We start from the raw sequence: 25,494 nt of genomic DNA, 5'->3' as shown, positions 1-25,494 counted from the left end.
CTGGATTTTATTTAGGGGGGTCAGAGTAAATGGGGCTGAATACTTTTGCACATCACACTTTTCAGATTTTTATTTTATAAAAAAAAATTAGTAACAATTTATCATTTTCATTTCACTTCACAATTATGTGCTACTTTGTGTTGGTTTATGACTTAAAATATCTATAAATTCAAAAGTTTGTGGTTGTAAAGTGACAAAATGTGAAAAGGTTCAAGGGGTATGAATACTTTTGCAAGCTGCTGTACGTTTATTAATCAAATCCCAGGGTTTGTCCGTATGTTAGAGCAGATAAATCAGCAAACTTTACAATCTCCAGACTCCAGAGCACATGTTTCAGCAGAGCAGGACGCTTAATAAATCACAGATGCTGAATGGCAGGTATCCATTTCCAAGCCCTGAGGTTTATTTTCCCATTAATGCTGTACGGTAATGCGTAATACGATACAGGTTGGTTATACTGGATCTGTATGGTAGTGGTTTTGCTGGATCTCCTATCTGGCATATTTTAAGAGGTTGGTTTCTCTGGTGCAAATCATATAAACAAGCATTTTTCCTCTCGGTTTGGTTTGTTTTCACACAGGCAAAAACCTAAACGCAACCCCAACACACCATGTGATCACAATGTCTCCACTGATTGGTCAGTGCTGTCTGTGATAAGAGAAAGAAAGTAAATACAGGAAGAGGATCCTATGTTCCAGACCAGCTCTTTTAGTTTTACAGTGTGAAGCTGCTTCAACATTGAATGCAGAAATGCTGCTGTGCTTTTAAACATAGTTTTAAATGGGAATTGTTCAAAAAATGGAGTTTCGTAGGTGTGAGTTCTACAACAAGTTACCATAAAGCAACAGCAGAGATGCTTCCGTGCTTTCAAACGTAGTTCAAATGTAGTTTTTAATGAGAATTGTTCAAAAAAGGGAGTTTTGTGGGTGTGAGTAGCAAGTTCTGCACTTATGGAATTCAGTTCTAAAACATGAAGCAACAGCAGAGATACATTACTTAAAGTTGCAGTCCGTAATGCTTAGTTTCTAAACTGAAAGCAGAAGCATTTTTGAGTAGAGAAGGGATAAAATATTGTGTTTAATGGCACCAGTGGGCTAGAACAACCATCCCTGCGAAGCCTAATATATTCATTAAGCCTCTAAAAGAGGATTCTTCTGCATGCTCAGTGCAATTACCCATTCTCACCAGAGAGAGCCCTAAATCCCAAAACGTACAGACCTCAGCCTTAATCAGTTAATACCCATGGTAATCATCTGGATAATAAATCAGGTTAAACTGCACCTGAACAGCCATTTACCTTAAACATGAGAAGTAAATTTTGTAGATGTTTGTTGCTCCAATGCTGCACATTTAACTCATGAAGGGCTTATTAATTAGCAGATTTGCTGGATTAGATGTGTTGAAAGCAGGGTAAAACACTAAAATGTGCATGCCAGGGGTTCCTCCAGGACCAGAAATGAGAACCACTAAAGTATTCCAATGGAGAATCGCACTGTGTTCAATACAGAGTAAGTTCTATAAAACTTACTAAAAAGTAATATCTGGGGCATATTTCAAGCTGTTCTGAAGTCCAATAAGCTTTGTTGGGCATCACTGTATGCCTGCTGGTCATCTCACTGGATAAATTCTAGGTTTAGATGAAGATATATGAAGAAAAAAGGAATTTGCCAAGTTTTTTTTAACAACTGCGCACCAACAAATTGTGTCATTTTCCTACTTTTAGCTACGAATTTCAAGTTTTAATAGGAAATTATTAAGAGTTTTTGAGTATACTTTATTTTTATTATTTAATTCTTTTTTTTATTTATATTATCATTATTTATTTTGTCTTTCACACAGAAACATGGTTTTTAGCTAGTGTCTAATGCTTCATTTCAAGAAATCACAAATAATGTGAAGAAAACATGAAAACAAAGGAAAAATGTCATATCTATGGCACATTTCAGGCTGCTCTGCAGTCCAATCAGCTTTGATTAGCATCACTGTATGACTGATGCCCATCTTAGTGGCTAAACTCCAGATTTAGATGAAGATATAGGAAGTAAAAAGCGAATTCACCCAGTTTCCAACAACTGGGCACCGACAAATTGTCAAAGTGTCATTTTCCTACTTTTAGCTACAATATATAAGTTTTAATAGGAAATTATCAAGATTTTTTGTTTTTTTATTTATTTTTTATTATATAATTCTTGTTTAATATTCTTAATAATCATTATTTATTGCATCTTTAACACAGAAGCATTGTTTTTGGCTAGTGTCTGATGCTTCTTTTTGCACTCCAGAGCCCTTTTAATACAACACAAGCCAATATGGAGAAGATTCTATTCAAGAAAACACAAATAATAGGAAGACAAATGTCATATCTAGGGCATATTTCAAGCTGTTCTGCGTGTTACTGGATAAATTCCAGATTTAAATGAAGGTATAAGAAGTAAAAAAGGAATTTGCCAAGTTTCCAACAACTGGGCACCAACAAATTGCCACTTTCCTACTTATAGCTACAATGTTCAAGTTTCAATGAGAAATGATCAATATTTTTCAGCTTTACTTTATTTTTTATTATTTAATTCTTGTTTTTTATACTTATTATTCATTATTTACTGTGTCTTTAACACAGAAGCATGGCTTTTGGCTAGTGTCTGATGCTTCTCTTCAAGAAAACAAAAATAATGTGAAGAAGACATGAAGAACTAAGGAAAAAGTCATATCTAGGGCTTATTCCAAGCTGTTCTGCATCTTACTGGATATATTCCAGATTTAGATGAAGATATATGTAAAGATATAAGTAAAAAGGGAACTGGGCACAGACACATTGTGTCCTTTTCCTACTTTAAGCTATAATTTTCATGTTTAAATGGGAAATTATCATTATTTTTTGGGTTTGCTTTATTTTTTTATTATTTCCTTCCCATTTTATAATGCTTATTATCATTATTTATCGTGTTTTTTAACAAAATAAAGGAGTTTCACTCCTGAGCTCTTATTATATATCACTCCAAAAGCCTCTAACACAGAGGATAATACAGGCTGGTGCTGGATGGACGCCGTTTCTTTTTATACTCCAGACCACTCTCCATGAGGTGGAGTGCTCCTGAAGGTCCTGGAGACGAGATGAAGCGATAAGGAGGCTCTCAGAGAGGTTTTACAGGTTCATTAAGCTCTGCAGATACGAGATCAGTCAGAGACGAGATCAGAGCAGCGCTACACAGCAGGCTGCAGTAAGTCCTGAAGGTCCTGCAGGGTGCTCTCCAGCGTGACGGCCAGCTTCTCGGCGTTGGTGTCCTCGCAGCAGTTGAAGGCCGTGACGGAGAAGTGGACGTGGTCCGGCTGAGGGTTGTAGCAAACCGCGTAGCCGTCCGGAACCAGGGGTCCGAAACACATCACGCTGTCCGTATTGGTGGGAACCTGTGGGGAAAGGTGGGTAAAAACAAGGGATGTTTTAGAAAAATACTATCCAAACCAATTTACTTGGAAATTACTTAAACAGAACCTGTCTGACAACATGAAGCAGATAAAAGATCTTTTAAAAAGCAGCACATTATTATTATAATTATACCCCCATCTGAAGAAACTCAACAACAGATGGAAAAAAAAAATAAAGTCATTGATCATCTATCAGTCTGGAAAAGGTTATAAAGTCTAAATTTCTAAAGCTTTGGGGCTCCAGAGAACCACAGTGATTCACTATTATTCACTAATGGAGAAAAAACATGGAACACTGGTGAACCTTCCCAGGAGTGACCGGCCGACCGAACAAAATTACTCCAAAAGGGCATGAAGAACTCATCCAGGAGATCCCAAAAGAACCCAGAACAACATTTAAAGAACTGCAGGATCTCACTCTCCTCAGTTAAGATCAGTGTTAATGATTCAATAATAAAAAAGAGACTGGGTGAAAATATCAGAGGAGTCTTCATGGGAGAATTCCAAGATAAAAAACACTGCTGACCAAAAAAAGAACAAAAAGAACACAAGCACCTGTCTCACATTTACCAACTAACATCTTAATGATCTCCAGAACTTTGGGTAAATATTCTTTACAGGACTGACGAGACAAAAGTGGAGCTTTTTGGAAGGTGTGTGTCCATCCGTTACATCTGGCGTAAAACTATAAAACACATAATATAAGAAAAAAGAACATCATAAAGAACGTAGTAAAACATGGTGGTGGTAGTGTGATGGTCAGTATGACAATAAAGCGAAACCAAAAGAAATCTGTAGAGGGCAAATCATTTTTTATGCCACTGTAGCTAAGTTAGCTAGCTTGCTAGTTCAGCTATCGTTACTGTGCAGCCGGAAAACAGCTTTAGGTCATGTAACGTATTTGAGTAGAGAATAAAAATGAACTTAAACCTGCCGTTTTCTATTTACTCTATGCCAGGTCTTTATACAGCATTGCTTTAAGCTGCCAGGGCTATGGAGTGTGGGTCTGCGATAAACAAAACTGTAATATGCAAATTAATCATTATTTTGTGATAAATTACATATCTGTGCCATTTTTAGCCAAATAATTCCAGTTGCTCTAAAATACTGTGCATCACTAGTAAAAACTAATAATTCTGGACTGATATACACGCTCATAAATAAAGGTGCTTCAAATGGTTTTTAGACTGATGCCACAGATTTGTTACATAAAGGATCATATCAGTTTGTGTGTGTGAAAAACCTTTTGTGTCTAACACATTTTTACCCCTCTAAAGGTTCTTCACATTTACACGTCTCTACACAGATGGATATAATAGGTTTAAGATATATGTTTATCAATTTTTATTATCTGAAAATGTACCAGAATCAAAATTATCACTGATATTGCACAAACATTAGAAAAAAGATTTGATAAATAAGTATTTATTAACACTGCTGTTTAATTTAAATGCAACAGTGTCCTCTGCTGGCCACTGGCTTCAGATTTCACTGTAAATTACGGCAGAATATGACAATATGACAGTATTCTAGTGTATTGTGATCAATTTGTTATTATTATACATGAGGGCTTAAAGAAAACGACCAACAGTACATTTAGTGCTGTTTATCACTTTAAAACATTTATTTATAATGTATAATTTGTGCTTTTTAAAAATCTGCAAATACTAATGCCAGAGACTGTAAAAAAAGATGGACGCCGCGTTGCCGTTTCCGTTCATTTAATAAAAATGAAGCCAAAATCTTCCTCCATGTTGGCGATCCTGAAACCTGAGTCTGCACAGTAGAGACCAGAGGAGGGAGAGAGACTGTGGAGACACAGCCTACTCATTTAAATAACCCCGCCCCTGAGGGCTGCCTCGAGGTCACAGGCTGCAGAGCGGAGCGGAGCTGACGGTCTGTTACTGGTCCCGCCCATAACCAGCCCTTTTACAATAACCACACCTTTTTTGAATAGAGCTGAATAACGTTTTTAAAAACGAATTCTGTGGGGATATAAAATTTACAATATAAGCAGAGGTTACACTAGCTGCTACATTTAAATAATGGAGGTAGAAATACAGTATATTGGAGAAAAAAAACGTGATTGACAGTTGTCTGTTTTGCCATTGAAACCTATGGTAATGGGTGGAGTTACACAGCTTTCTGAAACCGAACAGCAGGGGGCACCCGACCTGAGGTGGCTTCACTTTTGAGAGACGATGCTCTATCCAGCTATATACAGTCTATGACTAATGCTTTTTATACACATCAAACTATAATAATAATAGATATTGTGTGTAGTGAAAAGTTCTTAAAAAATTGTGCTACTAAATTTTTAGCATATCACCCAGCCATAAGTCTGCACTAACTGTATTTGATATATTTAATTTCTTCTCAACAAGATTTAACAAAAAAGTTTTTACTAGGGCGCCGAGTGGTCCAGCGGTCTAAGGCGCTGCCACTATGAGCAGGAGGTCGCAGGTTCGAACTCCCCGCTCATGCAGCTTTGCCATCAAGCTGCTGGCGTCAGAGGGAGCAAAATTGGCCCTGCTCCCTCCGGGTGGGTAGATGGCGCTCTCTCCCCACATCACTCCTAGGGTGATGTCTGCAGCACAGGGCGTCTGTGAGCTGATGTACCGGTGCCGAGCCGCTGTGATGCTACTCGGTAATGCTGCATCAGCAGCAGCTCGAAAAGAAGCGGTGGCTGACTTCACTTCACTTCATGTATCGGAGGAAGCATGTGTTAGTCTTCACCCTTCTGGTATGTTGGGGCATTACTAGTGATAGGGGGAGTCCTAATGAGTGGGTTGGGTAATTGGCCGTGTAAATTGGGGAGAAAATGGGAAAAAATTGAAATAAAATTATAAAAAAAAAAAAAAAAAAAGTTTTTACTTGTTTTTTTCTAAGAAAACTGTTCTATACCTTTTAAATTTACGGCACATTTTCTGTAACACCAAAACTCTACTGGAGCCCAAAGCTAAGTTCATTAAACTAGCTCTATTCAATGCTAGACCTCTAGTAAACATGGATGATTTTATTAATACTCACTCTCTTGATTTTATGTTTTTGAATGAAACCTGGTTAGATTGCTCTAATAGAATACATGTTCTTACTAAAGAAGCAGCTCCTGAAACAGTAAGTACCTGTCCTGTTCGGAGTTTCCAGTGCGTGGCCAGTCCATACGCCGTGTCCATGAACATCCTGGGAATGCTCAGTCCCTCCTCTATAGCCTGCAGCTTCAGGCCCAGCAGGTGGCGATCTATACCCTGCCCATGAAGAGCCTGCACAGAAACAGCATCCTGTGAGCAGTAATGAAGGACTGGAGCATGGGGTATTTAATTAGAATTCAGTTTGGTCCAGTTCGAGAAAATTTCATCAGGCTAAGGTCCGGACCGTCGCCAATGTTAACTTGTTGTGTTATAATTCAGTGTTTTATTCTGTTTACTGAAGAAGCCTATGTGAATCTGTATGTTAACTTTGTTTTAAATGCTATATAAAATGCTATATTTATTCTATTTGATTTTATTTATATTAGAATTAGGCCTGCCTGTCATGATAATAATTACATGAATGATAAATCATACAATATATGGAGAAATGTTTGCTGAACTTGGCCAAAATATCAGCTTAAAAAAAACCAGCAGCTTTATTTCATTTAACATTATTACTGTATCAGACTTTATTATGTTGTGAGTAAAACTGATGGGGGGAGTTGCCAATGCATTTTGTCCTGAGAGTTTTTTGTTCTGATCAGGTGGAGTAAAGTGGAATATTTTGCACTCTTGTCTCGGTTGTTTCTCTTTAATTCTTACAAGTAACACCGCTCGGTTACATTACTGTTAATATGTTTTATAAAGGTAGTATTTTAATTTCTTTTTCTGGAGCGCACTATCTGTATTAGCTTTTCTCGCTTTATTCTCAAACTTCTCACCGCCTGCTTCACCTGTGTGGCTCCATGCTCCTGCATCTGCACAGATCTGATTGGCTGAGGAGAGCGTTTGGTGATCTTACAGCACACGTGATTGGTCTGTAAGTTTACTGTGCTGTAAAGCACGTAAACCATAAAGACAATAAACGTTCCGCCGCTTTAAATGAACACGGTCAGAATTAAATCCTTCTCAGTAGTTTATCGGCTCCGCCTATTAGTGACCCCTGTACTAGAGGATGATCAACACTGTAAACTGCACAGCAACAGATTCAGATCTTCTGTCTCTGATTTTACTTCATCTACAAGGTGTTTCAGCTGTAGGTAGGAGTGTGTAATAGAGTGGAAACAAAACAGTGTTTAAAAACTCCTGACTGACTACAGGCTGTAATAAAATTGAATAATTTTATTGAATGTACTCAGTGGTATTTTTTGGGTCAGACACACTGATCTGTTACCTGATCTGTGAGCTGACTGTAAGCCTCCACAGCCTCTCGCAGCAGCTCAATCTTGGCCTCTCTCTGAAAAGGAGCACAGCAAATGTAAAATATATTTTAATATTCAGTTATATACCATTTCAACATTAATCTGTACTTTTCATTATTTAAAAATGTTTAAAGTACTTTGGTTTGTTTGACACTTTTAAGTTACTACATGATTCCTTATGTGTTCCTTCATAAAATAAAAAATAAATAAATAAATGAGAAGGGGTGTCTGTCCAGATACTTTTGGACATCTTGGATATTGGGTCAGTTTTCCAGACAGGGATAAAACCCTGTCTTAGAAAATACAGGTGATACAGGTGCATCTCAAAAAAATGAACACAGAATGATCTATTTTAAATGTTTATTTCTTTTATTGATGATGATTATGGCTTACAGCCAATGAAAACCCAAAAAGCAATTGGCAGTGACACTTTTGGCAGTGTGGGCAGTGCCCCAAGTCCTGCTGGAAAATGAAATCCAACACCAGCAAATGACATGTCTCTCCAACCATCACTGATTGGTGGAAACTTCACACTAGACCTCGAGCAGTTTGGACTGTGTGTCTCTCCACTCTTCCTCCAGACTCTGCTCCCTTGATTTACAAATGAAATGTAAAATGTACTGATGATCAGTGATGGTTTGGAGAGACATGCTGATCATCTGCTGGTGTTGATCCACTGTGTTTTATTATCAAGTCTAAAGTCAGTGCAGTTTTGTTTTCCCACAAAATCTTACAGCACTTCATGCTTCCCTCTGCTACTGACAACTTTTATAGAGATGCAGATTTCATTTTCCAGCAGGATTTGGCACACTGCCCACACTGCCAAAAGTACCAATTGGGCTTATATAATATTCTAATTTTCTGAGATGCACTAGTATTTTCATTAATAAGAAATCACCAATCAACATGCTTTGTAGTAGAAGAATAGGCTTAATCTGGGAATGTCTCGGAAATTGTCCCATAGTGCAAGTCTTAAATATTTGTAGTTCTCTTCTCACAATGTAAGACCCATGTGGTTGGTGTAACTACAGATGTAAAACAAGACATTTTCAGATCTTCTTAGACTCACAGAGACAGCGGGGTTGTCAAAGGCCTGAATAAAGCTCAGCATCTGATTGGTCGGTGAGCGGATGTAGTCGGTGCGTCCTCCCCGAAACATCCTGAGAGAGGCGATGTCGCACGCTGCACACACCTCACTGTGTTCTCTGACAACAACACACATCAAAAAACAATCATTAACACACACTCTACATTACACACTGTACACACACACACTATCTCTACACATAAGATTTTGAGTAATATCATGAATCCGGACCTGATGAGCACCAACAGCTCTTCTTCTGAGGTCCTTCAGAAAAAATCTTGTTTTACACTCACAGATATATTATATTGGATCATTTGAATAAATAAATCAATTTTTGTCTCATTTGTGCGATTTAGTTCTTCTTATCTACTTTTAGAACTTCTTAAAACTTACTGTTAGGAATCAAACAAAGTCTTAGGTCAAATTTATGCACAAAATGACTGGTTTCTTGTTGCAACCAAAATTGCACTGCCTCCCTGGTCCAATAGAGGGTGCAATACTTCCAACTTGACGTCACTTTGGTGAAAAACATTATTTTTAACAGTCAGGTATTAAGGAGCAGTAAAGCCACTCCACTGAAGTACAGAGTTATACAGGAGTTTCAGTTCAGTTCTCCAGCACTGAGACTGGAGCAGTATTAGCATTAGCCGCTAACCACGCTAAGCACTAGCTCTTTTACTGTTCAGAGGTGAGTATTATCGGCCTGCAGTCTGTTGCCAACACCAACTAGCACTGCTGGAGCAGAATTAGCATTAGCTGCTAACCGTGCTAAGCGCTAGCTCTTTCGCCAATCAGAGGTGAGTAGATTGGTTTGTAGTCTGTAATATTGCCCTGGCTTACTGAAACACTCAGGTTTCCTCAGTGTAGCTCTGTTGGACTAGCCTTAGTGGAAATCTGGAAATCTAAACCTACTGTTTTCTGGAGAGAAATCTGTGTAGATTTACATCCAGCAGTCGCTTGACTTTAAAATATATATTTTTTAAAGATTGACAGTTTTTGTTTACTTAGCTTAGCTTTACAGGTCTCATCACCCAGCGGTGGGACCCGCTGAATTAGAAGGAAAACATGGCAATACCCCTGTTCCTTACTAGTGTTGCTTAATGCGCCTTATAATCCAGTGTGCCTTCTGTATGAAAATAGATCAGAAAAAGACGTCTTATAATGCAGTGCGTCTAATAGCGTGAAAAATACAGCAAATATGGAATGTAAAACAATAATGAAGAGAAACAAAGTAAAAAAATAAATAAATAATTTTTATATAAATTAGATTTAGAATGTACAAGAACACAAGGCAAGTTCACATCTGTTCATGTGTGAATCTGCTAGTGATACGACTCTAAAGTTCATTAGAGGCTGTGACACGTTTACTCCTGGATGTAAAACTGCTACTATTAACTGAGGAAGGTGTAGTTAATGATGAGATTAGCTGGATCAGGTGAGTGTGAAGCTGGTGAAAAGCTATAAAGTACAGGGCAGTGTCAGGAACACTGGGAAACTAACTCTAGGCTGGTGTGTTCGGGTGTCAAGTCCTATTTAACTTCACTGACCGGTAGTAAGCCAGCTGGATGGCCATCTGGATGAAGGAGTTGGGGCTGAAGCTGAGCTTCTTGGGGAACTCTTTGCCAAAGCGCTGAAAGTTGAAGCAGGTGATGTCCAGGTCATTGATGAGGCTGAGGGCAGAACAGAATTTGATCAGTGGATTCATCTTCAGCTTAAAAAAAAGGGCAAAACAATATACACAATATTTCATGTAACTTGTAACTATGTAACTTAGGTGATCTCTACATCACTCTCCCACTTCAGATGCTTCTTCTGTATCTCTCAGCTTGTCCAGAAATGCATGTGTACAGCTGTAAACTCACTAAACTCACATGTCCAGATTCTGTTTGGCCATCTCTATGTCCCATTTAATCGCTGGGTCGATGTAGAAGTAGAGCTTCTTTGGCATCGGCAGAGGAACCAGAGGAGCTCTCACCGTATCAGGCTTTTTACTGAGGAGAGAGAGAGAGAGAGAGAGAGAGAGAGAGAGAGAGAGAGAGAGAGAGATAATGTAAGAGAGACACAAAGAGAATAAAACAGAGAGAGAACGAAAGTGGGAGAGCGAAAGCGTGCAAGAGAGAGAGAGAAAGAGAGGGAGAGAGAGAGACAGAGAGAGAAAAAGAGCTATAAAACACACCAAAACACCAGATTCTAATACAGAGATAATCATATAAATATTATATCTTAAAATAATCTACAGATATCCAAACATCAATAAATCAATTACAATGATAATTAATGTCTAATTAACCTTAGCGAATTGTTTATGTATGTATGAACAGTTTATGTATATGTTATAACTGATCAATTTTTGTTCCTTTTTTTTTCTCAATTAATCATTTAATTAATTAATAATGCTTTCGCAATACTGTAATTAACTATGGTCTTGCCAATAAAGCTTCCTTGAATTGAATTGAATTGAATTGAATTGAGCGAGAGACACAGAAAGAGACAGAGATGGAGGGACAGAGGGAGAGAGACAGAGAGAGTGCAAGACAAAAAATGAGAGAGCACACGCAAGAGCGAGAGAAAGTGAAAGAAAAAGGGAGAGAGAGGGAGACAGTGAGAGAGGGATAGAGAAAGAAAGGGAAAGAGAGAGAAAGAGAGAGAAAAAGGGGAGACAGTAAGAAGGATAGAGAAAGAAATGGCGAGAGAGAGAGAGAGAGAGAGAGAGAGAGAGAGAGAGAGAGAAAGAGAGAGAAAAAGGGGGAGACAGTGAGAGGGATAAGAAAGAGTGAGAGAGAAAGTGCAAAAGAGCAAGAAAAACAGAGAGAGAGAGAGAGAGAAACAGAGAGAGAGATCAGTCTTTACTCTAAGAAACGATGCTGAAACATACAGGCGTCTGTTTCGCAGACGGAGATTAAACCTAATCTTGGATTACAGAGTAAAGACTGAGAGTCAGAGAGGATTCACTCTCTAAACTCCAGGACCAAAATTAACCCCCATCACACCAGCCGAACACACAGAGCTGATAGTCCTGTTGGACATTGTCCACAGGACACTTTTTTTTGTAATTCAAGTTTTTCTTGAATTTTTAAGCAATATAAAATGATAAACACCAATTGAACACAAATTAAACATCATCTCTATAATGATCACACATCACATTTCAAAAATACATATCAACCAGGATAACAGATATAAAAAAATAAGAATAAAAAAGAAAGTGGACCACAAAATCCAAAAGCCATTAAGCTCCATCACCGCAGCTGCTCCAATCATCGTCTCTGCTCCCTGTCAGGTTGCCAAGTATTTTAATATTTCTAGTAATATACTCAGCCTTAGATGTGTGTGTGTGTGTGTGTGTGTGTGTGTGTGTGTAGGTGTGTGTATAGGTGTGCATGTAGGTGTGTGTGTGTACCAGAACTGCAGAATGTGGTCCAGCAGTGTGGCAATAGGAGGTCCTTCAGCCGTGGCCTGTTCATACAGGAGACCCCACGAACCGTCCTCACCCACCACAAACTACAGAGAGAGAGAGAGAGAGAGAGAGAGAAAGAAAAGAGAAAGAGAAAAGAGAGGAAAAAGAAAAAAAAAAAGAAAGAAAAAAAATTATAGAGAGAGATAGAAAGAAAGGGGAGAAAGAAAAAGAGAAGGGACACAAAGTAAAAGTAGGGGTGTTCATTATTTTGGGGCCATATCAATCACGAATGGTAATTTTGCGATAATGATATTCTTGGTGATATAACAAAAGCACACTGTTAAATAAACCTTACTACTTAAATGTTAAGAATATACTACTGCAGAACAATAAATTGTAAACTTTTATGTAGTACAAAAAAATTCAAACGTTCCTACATGCATACATGCTAACACAATAAAGCAAAAGAACCTACATATTTAGTGCATGCATATAAACTGCAAACTTAAACAATCACACAATAAATACCCTTACACAAATACACTGTTTTCAAGAGAGAATACTGCTATTATTACCATAAATAATTACCAAAATAATTACCATTACTTTTTCATGTCACAATATATTGTGTACAATACGATATGGCCCACCCCTACCAATCAATGTGCCTACCTGTAACGTTTTATCAAACCAGCGGTTCCCACTGTTGGAATAAGTTCCTCCTCCATGCAGAATCTGAGCAGCCATACGGCTTGCATACCTACCAATCATCCATAAACACACAATAATTCAATCAATCAATCAATAAAATATAACAATATACAGCTCTGGAATAAATGAAGGGCCCACTTCAGTTTCTGAATCAGTTTCTCTGATTTTGCTATTTATTGGTTTATGTTTGAGTAAAATGAACATTTTTGTTTTATTCTATAAACTACAGACAACATTTCTCCTAAATTCCAAATAAAAATATTGTCATTTAGAGCATTTATATACAGAAAATGAGAAATGGCTGAAATAACAAAAAAGACGCAGAGCTTTCAGACCTCAAATAATGCAAAAAAAAAACAAGTTCATATTCATAAAGTTTTAATAGTTCAGAAATCAATATTTGGTGCAATAACCCTGGTTTTTAATCACAGTTTTCATGCATCTTGGCATCATGTTCTCCTCCACCAGTCTTACACACTGCTTTTGGATAACTTTATGCTGCTTTACTCCTGGTCCAAAAATTCAAGCAGTTCAGTTTGGTTTGATGGTTTGTGATCATCCATCTTCCTCTTGATTATATTCCAGAATTTTTTTAATTTGGTAAAATCAAAGAAACTCATCATTTTTAAGTGCTCTCTTATTTTTTTCCAGAGCTGTATATTAATTTATAAAGTACTCAAAGTAATAATGAGCACGCTGTGATGGTCTAGTAGTTGCTCCTCATTAAAAGAACAGAAAACAAAGCAGTGTTCGTACTTTTCGTCCGAGATTCTCATAACTGGAGAGTCGAGGCACAGCGTGAAGAGGCCTTTCTCTATCAGCCTCACTGAGTCTTTATTAATCCTGTCTGTAGAGAGAAGAGGAGAAAAAGTCTAGCATCAGAGAGCCAGTATAGCACTGAACAGGAAGGAGTTTCCCTGCTATTAGCAAACTATTCTGAACTTGCTCTAATAAGATTAGATTCCCCACAGTATAAACCTTACCATTAACCCAGTGCTCATCCTTACCATGACTACAGTTCAACCCCACTCACAAGATAACACCTCACCAGTGATGTCAGTAGTAACATGTTACTCTAATCTGACCATTTTACTATAATCTAACACATTACTAATTACAATCCAGCTATCAAATTAAAGTTACTTATCTCCAAATATCTTTTTTTTATTTTTTATTATTTTCCTTAGTAAAAAATAAATAAATTGTAGTATCCGGCTGGAGGCGATGAAAGCCTCTCGGGCAGTGACTTCTGGCCTATGTGACACACATGCAACCCTGCGCAGCAAAACAAACTAGGCCTGTCACGATAACAACATTTTCAGGACAATATATTGTCCCAGAAATTATTGCGATAAACATTAATAATACTGTCATTTTAAAGCGGCACTATAGAAAATGATTTTTTCCTGCTTCTGGGCTTCCAAAAGGAGCTTTAAGACAATGTGCCACAGTAACAATATACCAGCATACTAGAACACTATTACACCTTTTTACAGTAAAACTAACTTTTTATTATTAAGAGCAGACATTGGGTTTCCAATATAAAAATATTTTAATATCCTAAATAATTAAAACAAATAAAGTACACCCACACTGGGACTCTGTAGGTTCTGAGAAAATGGCACTATATATTAAATAACATCTAGATTAAAGTAACATTTACATTAATTCACCTTTTTTTTAAATCTGGATAGAACACAAAGGCACTTGCAGATTCTTTTTTCTGATCATATATGTATAAAATATGTATAAAATACATGTTTATATGTGCTAAAAATCACAAATTAGCTCAAAAACAAGTGTCCATATGATCAAAGACACAAACGGCTCAGCAACCCATAGCTGCTGCTATAAATGTATTTTTTAATGTAATAATGTAATAACTGTAAGACAAATTCCGAGCAAGAAACCCCAACATGTTTACTGTGTGGGGCTTGAGGCAAGATCTCAGCTTTCGTTGTCACCGTTTTAAAACAAAGTAAACATACCGGCTCATTCGCGCTGATGGGTCTCCTTGCTCATTGGGCTTAAAGTCAAAATACTCCCACACCGCAGCCGTGGAACTTTAAAACAAAGTCCATTCAGACTGGACTACTCTAAACTTTCTAAACCTTCTCTAAAGCTGTTTAGGTTTGAGAAAGCCCTATTAGCCTCAAATACGTTTGCCAGCAAACACATCTCCACAGACACACTCTCCGCTGTGTGTGTGTAGAGGCACCGTCATTGGTGTATACTGCACTGATTTCCTAACCGATAGATGTCACTGTCTCACAGATTCGTCCTCGCCTCAGACAGAGAGCCGGCAAGAGAGCAGCACAGCGGGACTTACTGAAATCTAGCTGGGGTTCATTCTCACGTAAACAAACTCACGCAGAAACCCACTGGCTATTATCGACAACGGCCAAAATGATTGCGGTTAAAAAAAAAAGATTGTACAATAAGTCGATAACATAATTATTACAACAGGCCTAACACAAACACTGGAGGGAGAAGAGAGATGCACGTTTTCTAGCTGGAAATACAGATACTATTCTGAGTTTATATCAGTTAAAGATGATGCTTGCGACAAAGTGCGACCTAGCTTCAAATAAAACAATTACAAATCAAAAGAAAGGTTTGGATTCGCAGCAGCACACTTACAGACTAAGATAAAAGTGAAGGGGGGGGTGTTTTCAGCAGCTGCTGAATGTAAAAAATAAAGTAACTTGTAATCTAACTTAGTTACTTTTAAAATCGAGTATTCCATGAAGTAAATAAGTTGCCTTTTAAAGATGTAATTAGTAATCAGTAATCAGATTACTTTTTTAAGGTAACTAGACCATCACAGGAGCAGAGTTTACCTTGCAGCAGGCGGTTGTAGGCCTGGCCCCAGGTGTGGCGGTGTTCGCTGGTCAGGATCCCCATCGGCTCTTTATCAGTCTTCCAGGACTGAGAGCGAATACGACACAGCTGAGCGTGAATCTGACTCTGAGTCAGCGGAGTCCCGTCACTGTTATACACATCCAACTGAAAGAACTACACACACACACACACACACACAGTACAGCATAAGAGTGGATCCAACAGGGTCCAGCAGAAACAAAATAAAATAAAGCGTTTTCTTTATTTTCATGACTATTTACATTGTAGATTCTCACTGAAGCATCAAAACTATGAATGAATACATGTGGAGTTTTATGTACTTAACAAAAAAAGAGCTGAACCTCCACAGTCACCGGACCTGAACCCAATCCAGATGGTTTGGGGTGAGCTGGAGCACAGAGTGAAGAAGGCAAAGGGGCAACAAGTGCTAATAAACACCTCTGGGAACTCCTTCCTTCAAGACTGCTAGAAAACCATGTCAGGTGGCCACCTCTTGAAGCTCATTGAGAGAATGATGCCAAGAGTGTGCAAAGCAGTAATCAGAGCAAAGGGTGGCTGTTTTGAAGAAACTAGAATATAAATCATGTTTTTGTTTTTTTTTGTTAAGTGCATAAAACTCCACATGTATTCATTCATAGTATTGATGCTTCAGTGAGAATCTACAATGTAAATAGTCATGAAAATAAAGGAAACACATTGAAAGAGAGAAGGTGTGTCCAAAACTTTGGCCTGTACTGTATATCATCATTACATACATGCACACCTCATCTGACCAGGGCAGACACATTTATTGTAATGACGTTTGTATGAATAAGAGTGTGGGCAGACATTCCAGGGTGACTAAAACTGGCTTTGCACAAGAAAACCACAGGAATGCATTCACTTGCTGTGTCTTCAGGAGTCATAAATAGCTTTATTTTGGTTAGAGTTGTACTGTACCAGGACACAATGGCTCAAAACTGCCTATAAAACCATTCTACCAGCGTCATATATATAAAAAACTGTTCCATTCATCACCACCATTAAAAAATCTGACTCTTAACTTCTGCAGAAGAGCATTCTACACAAAACCTATCAACATACCAGTCATTTATATATGCAGAAACATAAAAATAAATAAATGTGGTGGATTTAACCATTAATAAGTTGTACCCACTGATCTCATACAAAGTAAAACTCTTTGGAGCATCTGCACGTAAACCTAATGATGCTACGTGCGGGTTAGAGGGGTATAATGGGCTTGTAGTGTGAGTTAGAGGGGTATAATGGGCTTGTAGTGCGGGTTAGAGGGGTATAATGTGCTTGTAGTGCGGGTTAGAGGGGTATAATGGGCTTGTAGTGCGGGTTAGAGGGGTATAATGGGCTTGTAGTGCGGGTTAGAGGGGTATAATGGGCTTGTAGTGCGGGTTAGAGGGGTATAATGGGCTTGTAGTGCGGGTTAGAGGGGTATAATGGGCTTGTAGTGCGGGTTAGAGGGGTATAATGGGCTTGTAGTGCGGGTTAGAGGGGTATAATGGGCTTGTAGGGTGGGTTAGAGGGGTATAATGTGCTTGTAGTGTGGGTTAGAGGGGTATAATGGGCTTGTAGTGTGGGTTAGAGGGGTATAATGGGCTTGTAGGGTGGGTTAGAGGGGTATAATGTGCTTGTAGGGTGGGTTAGAGGGGTATAATGTGCTTGTAGTGTGGGTTAGAGGGGTATAATGGGCTTGTAGTGTGAGTTAGAGGGGTATAATGGGCTTGTAGTGTGGGTTAGAGGGGTATAATGGGCTTGTAGTGTGGGTTAGAGGGGTATAATGGGCTTGTAGTGTGAGTTAGAGGGGTATAATGGGCTTGTAGTGCAGGTTATAGGGGTATATTGGGCTTGTAGTGTGGGTTAGAGGGGTATAATGGGCTTGTAGTGCAGGTTAGAGGGGTATATTGGGCTTGTAGTGTGGGTTAGAGGGCAGGTAAAGACACCAGTATTAGCCGGGTTTACCTGGTAGTTGCGGACGACGGTGATGTGGGTGGGGCCACGACGGGGCCGGCCATAATGGACCACATTATCATGTTTAGGTCCAGGAATCCGGCAGGAGGAGAAGAGCCGAGGATATAACTCCATACACAACGGCCTGCCTCTCATATACTCTACTGGCAGACCCCCACTGACAGAGAGACAGAGAGAGAGAGAGATAACAAGAGTGAGTGATATAGTTAATTTTTTTAGATGTTTGGATAGGTTGATAAACATCTAATCGCCTAAAAAGCAATCCAAAAAGTATCGAAAATAGACGTCACCATTTTTAACAAGAGTTTATTTAGCCTAAATGTTAGGCTTAGTTACAGGAACAATCAGTAATAAATAAAGCACACACAGGTTGCCAGATTGACACACAGTGGCCAGCGACGACGAGTCTTACTCTGTAGCTGACCGATGAATAAATGTTTTAATGTCCACAATGCCAGTCTCTTATATACTTGTGATCTGGTGGTGGTGGTAATAACCCAGCTATGGTTAGTGAACCTTACTGAGGCTCAGTGATCACCTGTTCAGCAGAAATGCAGCCAGCTCAACCATTTTCATGGCTGCTGTGCACTGTTTGCACATTGTTGTTCATACCTGGCAACCCTGAGTGTGGAAATGGGTCTAGGGGAATAAATAGCAGTGGGCAGATTGCGAGGCTAATTCTCACACAGGTTACTGTGTGAAGAAACTGCACAGTAAAAAAATAATTGATAATTAATCCTGATGATTTCACACAGAAAATATAATTCTTAATGGTCCATTAAGTCCTTAAAAATAACTTAATTTCCTTTTTTTATTTGTTAGTTATTCATCTACAGTATTCATGAATATCAACCACCATATATATATATATATATATATATATATATATATATATATATATATATATATATATATATATATATATATATATACACACAGACACCAATGTTTATACACAGACAATGATCAATATTTTCTAGCTTGAGAACTCTTGAAATATCAACTTTTGTTGATACTTTGGACTTACATTATGAAGTTTAAAACAGTGGGTAATCTGGGATGCCAACAAGACAGCTTGAAGCTTGACAGGCTTGGACAGTATTATCTATGATGCTATAATGTTATATAATGCTATGATGTTTTCCTGAGATGGATTTTTCACTGATAGTTGATGACAGGCTGATGCTACTGAACTGGATAGATAGAATAGTTGTGTATTTTATTGTGTTTTATGATATTTGTGTGTGATGTCTGTATATTATTTTGTTTCTTAGCAGGTTCTGAGTGACACTGAAATATAAAAAATGTGTTATCGTAATATATATTGATATCTAATTAATGTCCAGCCCTAAGCTGATCGTAGATGAGCTGAACTAAATGATTCTGTTATAATAAAGAGAATCAGGACAGACCTGTCCACTCTGGCCCTGAAGTCCAGCACTGCGGCGATCAGCTTCGCTGCAAACCTGGAGAAGATAAAACCACAATCCATTAAATCCATTAAAAATGCTCTACAATAAAAAAAAAATTATACTGAAATATTTTACTTACTACAGACAGTGGAACAAAACGAAGCTGACAGTGTGTGCTCAGGTAAGCAAGCGCCAAACAGATATTTAAACATCTATTTTATACTTAATAGTAGGTTTCGGTTGCTCAGTGTGTGTGTGTGTGTGTGTGTGTGTGTGTGCGTGTAGATTTACACATGGCTCAGACACTCAGACGTGATTATTAACATAGATTAGGTAATGATCTTTATAATGCCATAAATTTTACTCCATAAACAAAACTGTCCTCAGTGTGTGTCGCTGACCGTGCTGCTGACCTCACACTGACGCACAACGCCTGCTGAGAACCATATAGACTCTATCACTCAGACTGTCTGCTCTCCCAGTGACCGACAACCCTCCACCAGTTCATATTACCTCCATATAGACAGGAATGTGCAGCAACAGAGCTGTACGTGTGTGTACGTGTGTGTCTGTGTGTGTGAGTAATTGTGTGTGTGTGTGCATGTGTGTGTGTTTGTACAAGTGTGTGTGTGGGCTGAGGATGTGACTCACACTAGCTGCCCCCTCCAGTCGGTGAAGTCTCGGCGGGGCAGGGAGATCGCCGGGTTGGAGTGAACCGCTAACGGCTGACGACTCTCCAGATATGCCCACTGCACCCACCAGTCCGATATCTACAGAGAGTAGAAAATGAAAAGAAGAAAGAAAAATTAAATGAAAGACAGAAAACAGCATGAAAGGAAGAAAATGGGTAATAAAGAAGGCAATAAAATGAAAGAAACAACGAAAATGAAAAAAGGAACAAAGAAAATGAAAAAGAATTAAAAAAAGAAAATGAAAAAAGAACAAAAATGAAAAAGAACAAGAGAAACAAAAAAAAAAACGAAAAAAGAAACAAAGAAAATGAAAAAGAATGAAAGATAGAAAATAAAAAATAAAATGAAAAAAGAGCAAGAGAAACAAATACAATTAAAAAAGAAAGAAAAAGAAAATGAAAGAAAAAAAAGCATGAAAAGAAGAAAATGGAGAAAGAAAGAGAAATTAAATGAAAAAGAGAGAAAGAAAGAAGGCACAAAAATGAAAGAAAAAAGAAAATGAAAAGACAGAAATAAAATAAAAGAAAGAATAAAAAAGAAAAAAAAATAGAAGAAAGTAAAAGAAAAAGGAAAATAAAGATAATACAAAAAATAAAGCACATTGGAAAAAAGAAAAAGAAGAGAAAATGAATGTAGAGATAAGAACATAAAAGAACATTAATAAAAAAGAAAGAGGTAGAAAATGAAAAAAGATATATGAAATCAAACATGAAAACAAATATTATAAAAGTAAAAATAAATACATTTAGCGGAAAATTAATATATTTATTAACGTTATTGAACGTTTATGTCAGCAATAATGTTAGCAGTAGGTTACAGCAACTACAGAGACAGAGGCACGCACACACACGCACGTGCACACACGCGCGCTCACACACGCACGCACGCGCATACACGCACAGGCGCACGCACGCACACAGGCGCGCACATACACAGGCGCACGCACACACGCACGCACACATACGCACGCACGCGCATATACATGCACGCGCACACAGGTTTATTTGCAATCATCAGTGCAGGGTAGATAACAATAGATAACATTCATCTACTAAAATATCATCAGCAGCTGTGCTCAGTTTACAGAACACACACACTCAACTCGGAGAGGAACAACATATACACACACACACACACACACACACACACACACACACACACACACACACACACTTTGGACAATTTATCATTAACTCCTCTGCTGTAGCTCCTAGGCCCAGTCTGTGTTTGTCATCCACCCTATGAGATCACAGAGCTGCTCTCCTCTGTATATTATGGGATGTGGAACCCTCTCTCAACCCAGCAGCTGAGTGTAAAAACCCACCATCCCATAATACCTGCACAACAGCAGCACTGCTGTCACAAACTGACCCCTGATTAATGGAGCACAACGGGGCTCATAAACTATACAGCAACAGGCGGTCTAATATTATATTTATATTTTTTATGATTTATAGTGTAGGGGTTTCTAATATTATATTACGTTACATAACATTTGGCAGACACTTTTATCCAAAGCAACTTACAATAATAAAGTGTCCAGTGAGTGTTTAGAATGTAAAGTATTTACTAGTGCATTTAAAAAAAATAGAATATTTTTAAAAAGTTGCTTAATTTCAGTAATTCAGTAAAATGTGAAACTTATATATTATATAGACATATTACACACAGAGTGATCTATATTAGGAATTTAGTTATTTTATTGTTGATGATAATAGCTTACAGCTAATAAAAGCCCAAGAATAAGAACAACTGTTACTTTTGGCAGTGTGGGCAGTGTGCCAAGTCCTGCTGGAAAATGAAATCCGCATCTCTCTAAAAATTAGACAGAGTCATGTCATCTGCTGGTGTTGATCCACTGTGTTTTATTATCGAGTCTAAAGTCAGGGCAGTTTTGTTTTCCCACAAAATCTTACAGCATGCTTCCCTCTGCTACTGACTACTAACTTTTATGGAGATGCAGATTTCATTTTCCAGCAGGACTTTGGCACACTGCTCACACTGCTTCCAAAAGTACTAATTGGTCTTATTATATAATATTCTAATTTTCTGAGATATTGATTTTTGTTTTTTGGCCATAATCATCAACACTAAAATAAATAAACATTTAAAATATATGATATTCTATTTTTTTTACATGCACATGTATATGTATAGGATTTATAGTGTAGGTGTTTCCAATAAAGTGGCCAGTAGTTGTACAGAATGTAAAGTATGTATATGGTCAGCATGTATTTCTTAATAAAGTGGAAGTTAAGGTAATATAATTAGATTTATCGTGGACTGGGAAAATAAGCAGTGGTCCTGACTGAGCAGATGGTGTCCAATCAGCAGGATGAGAGATGTGTGAATGTACATACTGGGTCTGTGGAGTTTATATCCACTCAGCCAGTCTTTATAATAAACTGGGTGGTAAGTGTGTATAAATCAGCAGTGAATATCAGCACTGCTTTTACTGCACCAATAACCAAGAGCTTGCTTACTTTACACATACTATATCCAGACACTGCGTCTAAACACTGAAGAGCTTAATGTAACGGCTCAGATATAATCAAATACACTCAGAGTGGGTTTGGGGTAAAATGTACAGAGTTAGACTTGTTCATAATGCTATACTACATTACAGGAGAATATTACATTTAGCAGTGGGAGAAATTATGGATATAGCGATATATCATATCCTTTTCATTATTTTTTCATCATTTTACATAGGCGCTATAAAACTCTCACACACGCACGCACGCGCATACACGCACAGGCGCCATGGATTTCTTCCACATGCCTATCTGTGTCAAGACCTTGGTAGCAAAATACTTTAACAACCTGCAGATGTGCTTCTCCGCGCAAGACTTTACTACCGGGTGGCAACGGCTTGAAGTCGGAATTGCAATGGGATGTGCTATTTCTCCCATACTATTTGTAGCAGCATTTGAGATCATTCTCATTGGTGCAAGACAAATGGTAGGAGGGATCAAACTGCCAAACGGTCAGAGGCTTCCCCCACTAAGGAGCTACATGGATGATGTCACCACCCTCCTTCAGACAGCAGCATGTACATCAAGACTGCTGAAGAGGATGGACGAGCTGATGTCATGGGCAAGAATGAAGATCAAGCCCTCCAAGTCGCGCAGCCTGTCAATCAGGAGAGGAGTCAGGCATGACCACACCACCTTTGTTGTCGGAGGGGAGAAGATACCACTCCTTGCCGAGCAATCCATCAGAAGCCTGGGGAGGCAGTACTCAGCAGAGCTTTCTGACAGGCAGATGGGGAAAACCGTCATGAAACAGCTCTGTGACGGCCTGGCAAGGATCGACCAAAGCCAACTCCCTGGGAAGTATAAGGTTTGGTGCTACCAATTTACACTCTACCAGAGGGTAATGTGGCCCCTGAAAATGAGTGAGATCCCCTCATCAACCGTGAGTAAGATGGATGGGAAAGCCAACTCATTCATTCGAAAGTGGTTGGGGTTGCCACGATGTTTATCTGAAGTTGGCCTCTTTGGAAGAAACATGTTGCAACTACCTCTGAAGTCTCTACAGCTGGGCTACATGCAAGAGAAGGCCAGACTGGTCCTTGAGCTTGGGGAGTCCACAGATAGGTCAGTGAGGAATGCCAACATTAAGGTTCTGACTGGCCGCAAGTGGAATGCCCAGACCAAGGTTGACCAAGCTATCAGTCGCTTGCAACATCAGGAGATCGTGGGCAGAGTCCAGGTGGGAAGAGCAGGCCTGGGATGGGGAGATGCACCACGCTTCTGGTCCAAGGCCAACCGCAAGGAAAGGAAAGAGATGGTGGTGGCGGAGGTGACAAGGATGGAGGAAGACCGCTATAAGATAAAAGCTGTGTCACAGGGCCGACAAGGAAGCTGGACAACCTGGGAGGGAGTTACAAACAGGAACGTCAGTTGGTCAGATGTGTGGAAGATTCCACAGGCAAGACTCAGCTTCCTCATCCGCTCAACATATGACACACTTCCCTGCCCTCGGAACCTCCACCAGTGGTTCAGGAGTGAGGAATGTTGCACTCTCTGCAATGCTCCCAACGTAAGCCTCCAGCACATTTTGGCAGGCTGTAAGATCGCGCTTTCCCAGGGCCGCTATAGATGGCGCCATGACCAAGTCCTGAGGAAATTAGCCGAGGTGCTGGAGGAGTGCCGACAGGGAAGTAAAGCACCAGCTGCAGAGGACCTCACCACCTTTGTTGCGGAAGGAGGGGTCAGGAGAAGTATCAGGCCAAAAGAAACATCAAGGCTCTTCTGCCCCGACCAGGAGTGGAAAATGAGGGTTGACCTTGACAGGAAGCTTCAGTTCCCCACGGAGATCACCAACACATCTCTCCGGCCAGATATAGTTGCGTGGTCGACCAAGGCAAGAGCGACGATCTTCATCGAGCTCACAGTGCCCATGGAGGAGGGGATTGAGGCCGCCTTTGAACGCAAGAGGGCCAAGTACTCAGAGCTGGCTGCTGAGTGCCGGGAGGCCGGCTGGAAGACCACCATCTACCCTGTGGAGGTCGGGTGCCGAGGCTTCATGGGTTTGTCAACCACGCGCCTCCTAAGGGAGGTTGGGCTCACTGGAGGAAGGCTCAGGAAGGCAACAAAGGGCCTGGCAGAGGAGGCTGAAAAAGGGAGCTTTTGGCTCTGGCTCAGGAGGAAGGATAAGGCTTGGGGGAAGAACATCTAACCCCAGTCAACAGCCGCAGGGGAAGACACCTACCAGCTGCAGGGGGTGACAGGGAGACGTCCCTGTCACTGCTCCGCCACCAGGAGACGTATCAGAATTAAAGGAGCGAAACGTTGGTGAATGGTGGTTTCTGGCTGATGACCCTGCAGCTGACTCATGGGCACCGGAGGAGGTGCGACAGGCAGTAATGCCTAGCAGGCTTAACAGCTACCTGTATAATCCTCTAAGGCTCGCCTCTAAATTAGACACTAAACTAGTGTCTCCCATTCTTTTATATTTATACTCTTATTTTCTGTACTTGTCCTGATTTCATATGTCCTGCACACATGCAGTACTGACAATAAAACTACTTGACTTAATAAATTTACTTACTGATTCGTTACACCACATTGGAGTACTACAATCAAAATATAAACCTGCGATGAATATTGCAAAAAATACTGCAAAAAAACAAAATATTAGCCAGTGAAATTATGTAATATCAAGACAATAATTCTTTTTTTCTATTCTCTTATAATAATTTAACAATATAAAAAGTCTTACTAAGCATTGTGCAAGTACAAGATTATTTTGCGTATTTTAGGAATAATGCATTTTAGAAAATCTTAGTCAGTAATTTAAAATCACAATTTTAAGCAATTTAAGCTCAAAATAAGCACAAGATTCATCAGTAGCAATTCAGATTCTTGTGTCCAAATTTGTACCAGGGATTTGTACCTGATTTACATCTTCCTTCTTTGTTATTTATTTGAATTAATTTACATACATTTTCAAATATTTTGTGACATTTTTGCCAATGTATTTTTTGCAGTGTGATCCATCCATACCGAAAAATCAATAATTGCTGTTAT

At 39.1% G+C, this 25,494-nt stretch overlaps 1 protein-coding gene across 1 annotated transcript in view; it reads right to left on the bottom strand.

Annotated features, from left to right (window-relative positions):
• Nucleotides 1-381: 381 nt before the first annotated feature.
• cratb (carnitine O-acetyltransferase b) overlaps nt 382-25,494 on the bottom strand; it is a 28,744-nt gene continuing 3,631 nt past the window's right edge. Inside the window, exons 3-15 of the mRNA XM_049475266.1 lie at nt 19,920-20,038; nt 19,269-19,322; nt 17,848-18,013; nt 15,852-16,026; nt 13,768-13,858; nt 12,973-13,060; nt 12,304-12,404; nt 10,775-10,894; nt 10,451-10,573; nt 8,886-9,021; nt 7,789-7,851; nt 6,549-6,686; nt 382-3,405 (exon numbers count right to left, since the gene is read on the bottom strand). Of these exons, the coding sequence (XP_049331223.1) occupies nt 3,202-3,405; nt 6,549-6,686; nt 7,789-7,851; nt 8,886-9,021; nt 10,451-10,573; nt 10,775-10,894; nt 12,304-12,404; nt 12,973-13,060; nt 13,768-13,858; nt 15,852-16,026; nt 17,848-18,013; nt 19,269-19,322; nt 19,920-20,038 (1,578 nt within the window). The 3' untranslated portion in view covers nt 382-3,201. The remainder of the gene's footprint in view (nt 3,406-6,548; nt 6,687-7,788; nt 7,852-8,885; nt 9,022-10,450; nt 10,574-10,774; nt 10,895-12,303; nt 12,405-12,972; nt 13,061-13,767; nt 13,859-15,851; nt 16,027-17,847; nt 18,014-19,268; nt 19,323-19,919; nt 20,039-25,494) is intronic.

Source organism: Astyanax mexicanus, chromosome 2, assembly GCF_023375975.1.
Source record: "Astyanax mexicanus isolate ESR-SI-001 chromosome 2, AstMex3_surface, whole genome shotgun sequence".
NCBI lineage: Eukaryota > Metazoa > Chordata > Actinopteri > Characiformes > Acestrorhamphidae > Astyanax > Astyanax mexicanus.
The sequence above is the reverse complement of the archived record's forward strand: the minus strand, read 5'-3'. Positions and strand labels throughout refer to the sequence as shown.